This window comes from Nesoenas mayeri, assembly GCF_963082525.1.
Source record: "Nesoenas mayeri genome assembly, chromosome: 2".
Classification (NCBI taxonomy): domain Eukaryota; kingdom Metazoa; phylum Chordata; class Aves; order Columbiformes; family Columbidae; genus Nesoenas; species Nesoenas mayeri.
In genome coordinates this window covers 65,027,580-65,040,040 of record NC_137543.1, presented here as the reverse complement: position 1 = coordinate 65,040,040, position 12,461 = coordinate 65,027,580, and the positions used below count along the sequence as shown (strand labels likewise).

At 38.4% G+C, this 12,461-nt stretch overlaps 1 protein-coding gene across 1 annotated transcript; it reads right to left on the bottom strand.

The window, feature by feature from the left end:
* Positions 1-7,209: 7,209 nt before the first annotated feature.
* MSANTD3 (Myb/SANT DNA binding domain containing 3) lies at positions 7,210-9,366 on the bottom strand (the record flags this gene model as incomplete). The annotated part of the gene is made up of 2 exons (XM_080339622.1): positions 7,210-7,619; positions 8,952-9,366. The coding sequence occupies 2 exons, from the start codon at positions 9,364-9,366 to the stop codon at positions 7,210-7,212; spliced, it is 825 nt and encodes a 274-aa protein (XP_080195748.1).
* Between the last annotated feature and the right edge of the window lie 3,095 nt (positions 9,367-12,461).

Below are 12,461 nucleotides of genomic sequence, written 5' to 3'. Positions count from 1 at the left end.
AGATAAGGCAATATTTGAACTGGATGTTGTTGTTCCTTAAGCAGAGGTCGAACCTCTTTATTAAGTCAGCACTGATAACTTTCAGCCTGCCAAAATTTCTGCCCCGGTTTAAATACCAAATCCATCACATCACCTCCTTACTTGGTACTTTTCAGACTCTCAGTATGTGAGAGCATTTACAAGATATTTTTCAGATAAATGGGATTTATCATGTGTGTGTCAATTCAGACTTCATACGGTCTGTAGGGTTGATATTCAAAAGTTGTAAAGCCACGTGGTTCACTGGGTTGAAGGAGAGTTCTGTGGGAACACACAGGTGTCGAATGGAACAGAATAATTTTTAGCAAAGCCTCAGGGAGAATATCAGGTCAAAATTTCAAAACTGTGTAATTAAACAGAAGCAGGAGATTATTTTTCGCTGCATTATACTGTACAGAATGCATGGCAGGAATTCATATGGGTGATTCAGCTGGTCCATTTGTGGCTTAGTATTATACATCATTTCAGGGTGTAATGATAAGAAAAGGGAAGGGACTTTTATGTGACCAAGTAATGGAGAGAGCTTGAGCAGCATATGTCACCTCATTAATGCTGTATAAACAATAAATTGCTATTAAATTGGTGTATAATGCCAGTTTCAGATTCACAGCTGTCCAAGAACAGCCTCTTATATCTGAGAATAAATATCTGAAGACTTGTGGAATACAATCAATCTCAAGTTGTGTTGAATACAAACCTACTTCTGCTCTCTTGCCAAACAGATTTGATTAATGAGGTGCTCTAACATTTGGTCAGAAACTGAAGCACACAACTATTCTGCAGCTGGACTGAATAACAAAAGGGAAAGCAACAATTTCAATCCACATTTGAAAAAAAAACAAAAACCCACATAAATTAAATAAGGACTATCTAAAAAAATCTTCCTTTATTTCTGTTACATTAGGGAGTTATTTCCCTCTATATATGTAGTATAACTTTTTATCTAGCCAGCCTTTCATCAGGAAGGCAACAGATTGTTTCTAGCTATTTTGACTGCTTAGTACTTTTCCCCTTTTGTTTTTGTCCTGCAGCTGTTTTGACAGATTGGGAAATCTAGACTAGGATGAATTAGAAGATTTGGCAAAAATATTTCTTGATTCTTATTATTAAAGAGGTTAAAGACCATCCAGTGAGATGCACCCACATGCCCTCAACAGTTTTATAACATACAGCCACGTGGTGGACAGCCTTTTCCTTTTCCTTTTCCTTTTCCTTGCCTATACCATTTGGCAGACTAGGTGCCGGACAAATTTCACATGCCTTTCCACAGTGTGTAGGATGTGTGTCTGGATAATTCAGTCACAGAAAACTGTCCAACTTCAAGTCAAGAGTGAGGTCTAATAACTCTAGTGGGATTCCTACCTGACCTGGTTACTTTTCTTATTGTCAGGCACTTGGAGCTGTGAATGGTATGATGGAGATGTCCAGAGCCTCAAAAGAAACAGTGAGCAGGGAAGGTGAAGACCGTGCAGGGGATTTGTTCAACATACGTGACAGTGTTACCTCTTAGGACAGCCAAGAGCTGTCTTCACTTCTGACTGGCCTTGAAAACCACACCAGCCCTTTTATTTTTGTCTTTGCAAGTTTTTAATTTGTTCAGGGTTATTAACATGACTGATGAGGTGGGATGCTTAACCCTTTCACCACCAGAACAGTAAAATATTCAGAGCCACAGCTAGTACTTTTCTATTTTATTGCTCTTGTTTTAGGTCCAGGAATCTGTCCACGCTTCTATGTGCACTTTCTTTACATATAAGGGAATCAATCTGGTTTATGCAATCCCATGACCTAAAAAAAAATTAAAAAATTAAAAAATATCTATGAAGCAAAGTACCTTGTAAATCAGCAGCACAGAAGTTAATCTGTGATAACTGAAACAGAGATCACTGCTTGCTTTCACTGTAAAAATATATTATCCTATTCTTATAGATGCCAAAAAAAAAAAAGTTCTTTCTTTTTATCAAATGTACAGAGAATTCTTCTGTAGCACTTTCAAAATTATATTGACAGTCGCTGCATATTATCCTATCATCTTGTTACTTGATTTATTTTATTAGCCTAAATGTATTAATTTTAGTACACAGTAGTACTTACTTTGTACGGAAATGTTTCTGAGTATCTAACTAGAGACAAAGTTCAGGAACAGTGATGATGTGAGTTTACAGTCAGCTGCTTTGAGAAGAGACAGAAAAATAATATGAAAAGACAGGCAATTATCTAATAAAAATAACTAAGATGTATCAGGTTTTTTTATAAAAATAGCTTCCAACAAGCTAGCTCAAAATATGAAATCACAGGACTACTTGTAAGGGATTTTACTTGCGTGGAAAAAATACATTTTTAAATGTTATTTTAAGATTGACATGTGATTCCCCTACTCTCAAAGTAACAATAAATAAATGTGTAGCTGTTTATTGTTTCAATGTCATTATGAGAAAAATACCAGAAAATACGATACTGCACGGATGTGGGGTTGTGTGGACCATAACCACAGAAATTCAGAATGAAACTGGAAGCATTGTAATGCAAGTGAGGAAGAAGGAGGACAGATCATAAAAGCCACTTTAACTACAACCAGCAGAAAAATGTGTGCAAAAGATCATTGAAAACACCTATGTAATCATACAAATCCTTGGGAGACCGTTAAAATTTGGTATTGGAAACACACGAAGATAAACAACCATTGAACAGAAGTCAAGACTACATTCTCAGCTGCACTAGATGAACTATTACTCTGAAAAGGGCAGCACTGAGCCACCCTTCCTTCCTCTGGTCACAGGGCTACAACAGGACTACCTCAGCCCTGTGGTCTGAGTGCCCAGCTGTACCTGCTCTGTAAGGAGCAGTGTCTCTGGGCACTGGCTGCTCAGCAGGGCTGTGTCCTTCAGCCCTGGCTAAATACGTCTCTGCAGTGTAGGAAGGAGCATCACAGAGAAGATCTGTGGTAAGTAGCAAGATCCCTTGCTCCTGTGATAGAGCAGGCTGTTGAAGGAAGTAGTGTAGTACATTGCAGGATGCGTTGTTTGTCAAGGTAAGGGTCTCGAGGAAATATCTATGAAAATCTTCCACTGACACTCTTCCACTACCTAGAAAGAAGGAACTTTGTTATGAAGAAAACCCAGACCTAACATCTGCAGAACCCCAAGGATTTATGAAGAATTGGTACCACTTATTCAGCTTCAGCATCCTGCATTAGCTCTGTTCCTGATTAATGACTTTGTAGTCATAGAAAAAATAATTTTGGTTGGAAGAGACCCTCAGGATTATAGAGTCCAACCATCACCTAACTCTAGCACTAAACCATGTCCATAAGAACCTCATCTAAATGTCTTTTGAACACCTCCAGGGATGATGACTCCACCACTTCCCTGAACAGCCTATTAACATAGACTGTCCTCTCAGAACTACAGGGAGCTGGAATGAAGAAAGTGCTCCTCTCTATACAGCCCTTTCTCTACACTAATTTCTCTTCAAAAACCTCTGGTATGTTCCGAACTTGTGCACAGAACCCAGAGTGCTTGGGCAGCTGTGTAGAAAAGGCTTACTAAACTTGCTTTCTGTGGAAGGGGAAGATGATGACTGTGGGAAGCACCTAGTTCATGGTCAGTTGTTGTGACAATACACAATCTGGGCAAGAAAAAGGAAAGAGCAAACCACATAGTTCTGGGTGGAATTCCATGCTCATATTGCTGGTTGAAAAATTAAGGGGGAACACAGACATAAGGAAGAAACAGAGAAGAACAAAACAATAAGTAAAGATTATATCAGATAACAAACTTCGTGATATTGAAGAAGAGACAGCACCTGGAGGCAGGCTAGTGTCATTTTTGTGAGTGTAAATGAATTATCCACATTTTAGCTAGAAGGTCATAGAACATAAGAACATAGAGGCTGAGAACAATGGCCACAACATGGCTAGTGTGTAATTTTTCTTTTGAGGGTAAGCAGGGATCATTTTACCCAGAATATCTTTTGATTTCATTCTTGCCAACAACTTGTATAACAAATCCAGAGAAAAGGACGTATGTTGTTCTTCTTAAAATACTGCTGTATTTTATCTATGAAAAAAACACTTATGAAAATAACCTACGTAGCTTGGCCAAATGGTTAACAGGAAAACACAATTATGTGAAAGTATCTGAATGATGTAAGCTAGAAGACAGGGAGAGGAAGAAATGGACATACTGCTTGAGATGCCTATATTAAATAGAAAAGTCAAAAAAAAAGAAAAGCTAAACCATATCAGCAGAATAAATAATTAAAAAGATTTCCACATTTCTCAAGTAATTTAAACTCCACCACATAAATCAATTTATAAAGCCGTCAGCTGGAGAAGTCAAAGCCTGGCAAGGAGACACATTACTTCATCTTGTTGATCTTTTACACTGTTCTGCGTCTATCACCCAACCTTACAGCAACCAACCATCAGCAACAGATGGGAAAGCAACAGCCTGTGTCACCAGTAAGGCATCTATTACCTGTATCACAAAAGCATCTTGTATCTTTTGTGTTAGGTGTGACATTCCCATTCTTCCTCTACTGATCATTCTTTCTTTCACATCTTCATCCTGGCTTTTTCTAATTTTTCACCCGCAACTTTCTTTCTTTTAAATAGAACCTGAATTAAAAGACTCCTTTGTTCAGCCTAAGAACTGTAACTTTTCGTTTCAGGACAAGTATATATACCAAAATGCAAGGCATTTCTCACTTAGTGCAGTCCAAAACCATGCATATTTTAAATGACCTTTTAATATAAAAATAAAAAAAAATATTTCACAAGCAATAGTATAATTTTCAGGAGTCAAAACTATCCTTGTCTCACATATCACAAGATTCTCCCTGGACTATTTCATTCTTTCTCACAGGGCTATCTAGAACTGGATTGTCTCTCCATTCTTGCTCTCTTCACAGTGCTGAAATTGTCTCCATCTGTCGCCTTTTGACATGTTAACGTACATGGTTTCAATTTCATAGTTTCAAATTACTTTCACTTAGAAGCAGTGTGGAAGCAATCCCATCACTGATTAAGAGAAATGTCTTTCCTACCTTTTTTTCTAGATGATGCCTGAACAATCATCATAACTGCTCAAATAACTGACTCATCTTGCGGACCACAGAATGCAACCTCAGAACAAAAAGGTTCTTACTCCTGTTTACTTCTTTCTTTTGCCTCTACTTCTATGATACATCATTGTCCTACTGTCCAACAGTGTTTCCATTCAGCAGACAAAAAAAGCGTCCTTAAAGATATCCTTGTTTGGACATCCTGTGCTTCCTTTACACATCCAATTTGTAAGAAAACTGAGTTTGCTGTCAAAAAGATCTGTCTTCAGATTTCATACATGGCCTACTTTTGATCTTGCAGCAGCTCTGCAAATTTTTTTTCTCTCTGTCATATAAAATAAGTTGCAATAAATCACCCCCATTGTGATTGCTGGTGTTAGCACATTGAATGTATGTACCACAGTGTTAACCACAGTGAGTACTGTGGTTGATAATGGCAGTGCTTGCAGAGATGAATCATCAGCAGGGAAAGCAGTTCAAGAAACAGAAACACACACACGAAAAGAAAACAAAAATCCAAAGGAAAACCAAAAGAAACTCACACAACCAGAAAGAACATCCAGGGAAGAGATGGGCGAGTAACTGGGAATGTATGTTTTGTAACATACCCTGATTTGAATATGTTGCTCACCATATGGACGTGCCCTCGTGAATCATGATCTGAAAATACTTTATTGAACAATGGGATACTCAGGTTTTTCCTTGAAACTTTATGGTTTTTTCATTTTTCTCACTGCTCCAAGTGATGGTTGTATACCTTCCTGTAAAACAGGTTTTCACACTCCAGAAGTTCTTACAAATCTTCACGGAGTGCTGTATTTCACATTTTCTTAAGCCTTGTGCCACTAGACTAAATAATTGCCTGGGGAAGGATTTTTATTTATTTAGTTAGTTATTTGTGCTTTCCTACCATCTACTATTCTGGGTCCCCAAACTTTGTGGGGACCTTCATGTGAATGCTTTCTTACAAATCATGTCCATTACCCCTCACTGACAGCAAAGGCGAGAAACACACCATCAGAACTTGCAGGATGGAACAAAACATAACAGTGCTCCAAGACAGGAATGATTCCCTTGAACTGCTTCCCATCCTACATGAAGGTAAAAGAGGAAGCATCTGAGTCTTCTTGCAGCTCAGGAGAGGCTGAAATACTCCAGCTATGCCATAAAGTATTGTACGGGGGGAAAGAGGGAGACTTTGCCAATGGACTGGGTGGCTTGTGACATTTTAAAAGCTTTATGAATTATTAAAAAGCTCTTCCCCCTAGAACGGCTCCAGGTGAACAGCACACAGCACTGGCAGCAGCATGCATCCCTCCTATTTCCGTATTCTACTTGGATATGAGATGGGCCTGGAAAAGAGAGGACAAGCACAGTGGCTTTTGAGGAAAAAGTCCCTTTCTTTCCAACTTCTTAAGGGTCAAGGTTCAAACAACTGGAGGCCAAATCCACAACTGTTCTCTGAATCAAGCCAGTGAGCTGGAAAATATTACTGTTCTTCACAAGTAAAGGGCACAGTTACTACAGTGGTCCTTTTGCTATTTTCTTCATTTTTACATCTTCTATGAAGAATAAGTTATGAACTATATTAACCACAGACAAGTTGGTTTGGTTTGGTTTTGTTTCCTAAGCCCCAGCATAACTATCCAACCAATACCTGTCAATCACCTTTTGTCTCAATAGCAGAGAGCAACACAGAGCCATGCCTTCATTTGGGAAATCATAGATTGGAAGAGATAGAGATAGAAATAAAAATAAATACTATAACCTCATGTTTAAAGCTGTTAAGTTCTCTTAAGAACATCCAATGTAAGAATACCCAGAGTACCTTACATTTCACAGGTATTTTGAAAGGGAAAAATATGTTCACATCTTAGAACACTGTGCATGTCTAAAAGTTAAACAAATCAGAACTACCTACAAATGAACAATAAGGTTTTCCCCTTGGCGGACTCTGCTTCTTTTTCCCTAAATGTTAAGAGTCAAAGTGTGTTCACTATCAGCCAGGTACTGATCCTGTCACTGTACATTCACATTAGAAAACCTTTCCAGTGCACGTTACTCATAAATGTGCTCAATCAGACTGACTCTTTGCCCCTTTATGTTTTATGGTGAATTAGGAAAGGGCCTGTTAAAGGATGATACAGGCCATTCTTTTGTGATGGTCTGCAGTTTTCTCTCCCAATACATTTTCTTTTTATTTAGCACTTCCATTTTTATTCTGTGTTCCTCTTCAGCCATCTCACACTCTCTTTCTATTTGCTGTATTTTTGCCACATGGACTTCATTCATTTGGATTAACTGCAGTTGCAAAATTGACATTTGCTGATGATGTTCTTCTTCATGCATCTTTTTTAGAGCACTTTCCTGAGATGCTTTACTTCTGTAGTTCTTATCTGCTGCTATTCTGACATCAGAACACGAAGGCTCAGGTTGAGAGGTACCTTCACATACTGGGAAATGTACCAGTTCTTTCTCTTCATCACAGAGTTCTCTGTTTGAGACAACAAATGACTCTGCAAAACATAAGAGGAAAAAGTATTATAGCATTCCATTATTCTCCCTCAAGAAACATGAACTTGTGATAATGCTGTTATTGGTGCACACATCTGAAACTTTTGCTTCTGTACCATAGTACAGAAGCCACTACATACCGCAGTTCTGTTACAGATTATGACAGACATAATGGTCTGAACTGAAACACTTTGAGTTCTGTTGATAGACCTCCATGGCTATAACAGGAGCTCAGAATACTAAAGAGCACACAGACATTTATAAGCGGACACTTAAATTTATGTGACTGAGCCTGGAGTTGAACCTTAATGCAGCTGTTCAAGCCAAATCCATATGTGACTTGCAATATTTTTACGAAAGATCTGAGTCTCAGGTGAAGAGCTGCAACAACATTAATACCAAGAGACTGAGGGAATACTAGGAAGACTACTACTTATTCCTTCGTTATTGCTACTGTATATGCTGTAAGTGCAGTGGTATGGTTTTTGGGGAAAAATCACACTACTCTAACTTTGAGAAGGTTCTACCAATTCTATTGAAATAAGAGAAACTACTCATGGAATAAAATAATAACTGCTGCAAATAAGGGTCTCAAAATACATTTATTTACGAATCGTGGTTACTACTTATGTTGAATACAATTATGAACAAGACATTGTAAGAATGTTATCTAACAATGTAGTTACTGTTGTCGCTTGAGCAAGGACACTCTTCTATTTGCAATCCTGATATTACAAAATTTGCAAGAAGATGCTGTAGCCACCCTCCCTCTGTGGTTTTGGATTACTCCTTTCTGTGTGTGCTTGTCAAACAAAGAAGAATGTGGTGCTCAGCTTTTTCAAAAAGGCCATTCTCCAATATGGACTGCGGTGTGAAATGTGGCTCTACATACTCTTTCTAGTCCTTCTTGAAAACAAAGGAGGGAAGACCTACAGGGAACTCTTGCAGCAGACCATTGTGTATCAATTTGCTGGTGGTGGCTTTTTTTTTTAAAGTGCTCAGACAACCTTTTCCCAACAAAACACTATTTTATAAAGGATCAAATTATCCTAGGGACAGTCCTCTGGAAAGCCAGCATGATAGCTGCTGTGATGCTTGCCACAAAGTAGCAGATATGTCAAAAACTGATGAAAAAAAATGGAGCAAAACATCAGTTTAACTCCTGGGGGCCTAAGGAAATACAATAGGGAGTCTTGTAATATCATAGCTCTGAAATTACTTTTCTATAACCAGCAGTCACAGCTAAGTGGAGAGATTTAGACTGCTGGATGAGAATCACTGGTAAAATCGCATACAAAACAATTCCACTTGCATCATTACAGCAACATTTATACCTTGACTAGAAGCATCAGGCTGATATTCAGAATCTTCTTCTGGTGGGCTCTGCAAAAAGTACATTTGCTCAGGCATTATGCTGGCAATCTTCTCTTTCCCTATGATGTGGGTATTTATAAGCGGACTAATACTTCTTTTTACCTTCTCCCGCCTTTCATGTGCCATTATCTTTTTTGTCCGTGCCTTGATATTTTCCCAGCATTTCTTTAACTGTTTGAAGTCTCGCAGTGATACACTGGGCTGTGAATTATATTCATGAGCTAGTGCTTGCCAGGTACGTTGTTTCAGAGCAATAGTTCTTGCATCGCTCTTTTTACATTCAAGCACGTATTTGTATTTTTCAACTAATGCAAGCAGCACACTCTTCTCCACTTCCGAGAAGTATTTAGCAGGCTTTATTATTTCGTTTTGCATTTTCTAATGTTTCTCCAGGAAGCCAAAAATCCTATGAAAACAATGATGAAAGAAAAAAGAAAATCACAAATTACAACTGGGTACAGTATCAGGGAACTGTGTTTCACCAAATAACTCCTAAGCATAGCTACTGATACTAACACATTTTCATACTTCATGAGTAGTTCTACAGCATATATTGGAACATCCAGGTAAGATGTAATAAAATTACATCCTGTTTCCTATTGCGACTTCAGTGGCTACACAGTTACAGAAGCATACCATAAGGACGAGGAGCTTCAATTTGTTACATTTTGCCTTAATACAAAATACTTAGGATTCAATTTACTTAGTAACTTGTTTTTAATAACCTGCTTTCCCATTCCTCATACTTTGTGTCACCCAGGGAGTTTTCAAAGCCCCGAACCCCGGAGCAAGTCCCTAAACCCAGCCCTTCACAGCTTCAGGTTTAAGTCTAAAGCCACTTCCAGCAGGTTTGGGTTTTGTTTGGTACACGAAAGACCCTTTTCTGTCCCTGCAATATTTGAAAGTTGTGTCAGAAATGATAGTTAGAAGTTCTCTTTTTAAAGAGTTCTGTTGGGTTGGTTCTACTCCCTGCTCAGGCCTCGTTGACTTGACATCCAATAGGCAGCATGATCCTGACCAGTATTACAATAGTGAGAAGAAGCAAAGGTTGCAAGAAAATATGAATTACAGAGACCACTCTGAAGGTACAGGTTCTTCGCTCTTTACTGCCGACTCTGTGTGTGCAGCACTCTTCTTTGCACTCATGCTGCTGGTCACTCACAGAAGTAAATGACCAGGCTAAAAAAAGAGTTTTGGACTCACCCAATATGGCCACTTCTATATACTTACACCATGTTAACAACTATTCTCAAGCCTAGGACTTACATACGCAATAGGGGAGGGATAGATTACTTTAAGATTTTGTGCAGAAATTTCTGGATGATTAAGCAGAAAAAGGGGGAGCAATGGTGTCTCAGCTCACATTTCTTCTGGTTTTAATAATAAAACAGAGATGAAACATACACAATATGACACTTGGTTCATATTCCTAACAGTCTAGGACTCTCCCAAAATGAATTTTCTAGTATTTTGCCCATTGCTTCCTTCTTCCCTCATAATATTTCTGGAGGATGCAATAGATGCCACCATCAGATTTGCTCTTTTCAATATTTTTTCCTTAATTCCACTGCACTAGCACTCCTTTCGTGCCATCTTTGCAATTTTTTCCTCCAAATATCTTAGTACTTACATTTATCCTTGCCTCTTTCAGTTAAGACAACTACTTATATTTACAAAGTAAGCTATCAAACAAGCTAACACCAAAATAAGAAATCAACTCTGACATACAAACAGGAGCTTTCTCAAGAAGCCCATGAAATATGACAAAACCCAGCAAAAAAACAGAGTCAAAGACTGGAGGAAGCAGTAGAACTAAGCCTAGAATAGCAAAACTGAAACAAAGTGAACAGAAATAAGTAATAGTCTAAGTTAAATGTGTTAAGTCAGCAGCAGTAGATACGTTGTACCCCTGCTGAAAAAGAAGCAACAAACTCTCCGTTTGTACTTTGTGTCACTGCTCAGCTGAGCAATCACTGGGCATGTACAGATTGGGCAGCCAGCACCGTGGCTCTTGGCTAGTTACAATTCTGCTGTCTCTTCCTGAATGCTGGTGTCATAAGGACATGGCAGAGGTAGGGGTTTTGCAGCAGGTGGGATTTAGGGGACAAAGGGAAAGATCCATAGGAAACCTGACTTTATTAGTTCTGCTGCTTGCAGAACAGCTTGTCTATTTTGCAGGAAAGACAAAGGTGGAAGAAGGAAGAGAGCTGGGTGGCTGAGCATCAGGAAGACAGTTCCCTGATCCAGCATTTCCTCCATCACGCTGTATCAAGTTATTTATTACTCTCTGTGAAAACTTAAGTCACCCCAGCTGTTGGTGACAGGAATTCTTAAACACCTATAATCTCACAGAACAAGCTAAGTATATGTAAACAAACTTAAAAGTGTCACATACCAATTGTTATAATGTATGGGTCTAATAAACAGAAGAGAACATCTGCTTCAGAAGTTCCTTAAGCAAAAAATAAATTAAAAACCAAACAAACAAACAAAGAAAAACAAATCAAAAAGAAATGGACATCCTAACAAAGAGATACTGAAAACCGGCAACTTTGCTCCTTGAAACAGCTCTTGAAACATGTAGAATAAGAGACCTATAATGAAATGGACTCTACTAATCTATTTCACTTATGTACTTATTATACCATTTCAGACTACTGATCTGCTTTAGACAGCTGCTGAATTAAATTTTTAGGACTAAACACTTCAGCCTTTCTTAGCCTCTATTTCACCAAGGAACAGGATGAAAAGCAGTCCCCACCAGCAAGTCATAAGGTCCAATAGCTTGTGACCCTGAAAAAGCAGGATCGGAGCCTCTGGGTGATCGGAAATGGCTGATTCTGCCTTCCACTGATGCACATAAATCTTATTTCTAGCTTTGAAAATGTGCAAGAGTCTCAGACCAAAAATAATGTCATGCTTGTGTGTAGAAAATCCCTTTAACTAGAAAACCAATGGATTTTCATGAACTTCAGAGACTTAAGTTCAAAAAGTTAAGCCATGATACAGAGACCTCTGGATTTCAGGTGCTAAATATTTAGCTACACAGACTGACAGAGATCAACTGATATTAGTAAATATTTAAAACATTTCCAAATATTACTTCATATCTATTAACAACCTATGTACTAGGATAATAACAGCTCATCTTTCATGGATGGAGCCACAGCAAAACTTCAAGTATCACTTTCCTACCACTCTATCATTTATTACTATTATTTTTACTGTGGTAGCATCTGAGATCCCCAGTTATAAGCCCCAATACTGTACACTTAAGAATGGAAACGTAGGTCCTACTTTGAGAACACAATATATGTCTTCCCTTCCCCCATACACATTCCCAACTGTTTTTTCCTACACATACACACTGTGCTTGTGTCCTTTGCATGAAAAAGCTGGGATTATGGTCTAGGACACATAAAAGAACTCAAGAACTCATGAAAGCACTTTAATGCACTTACTACATGGAA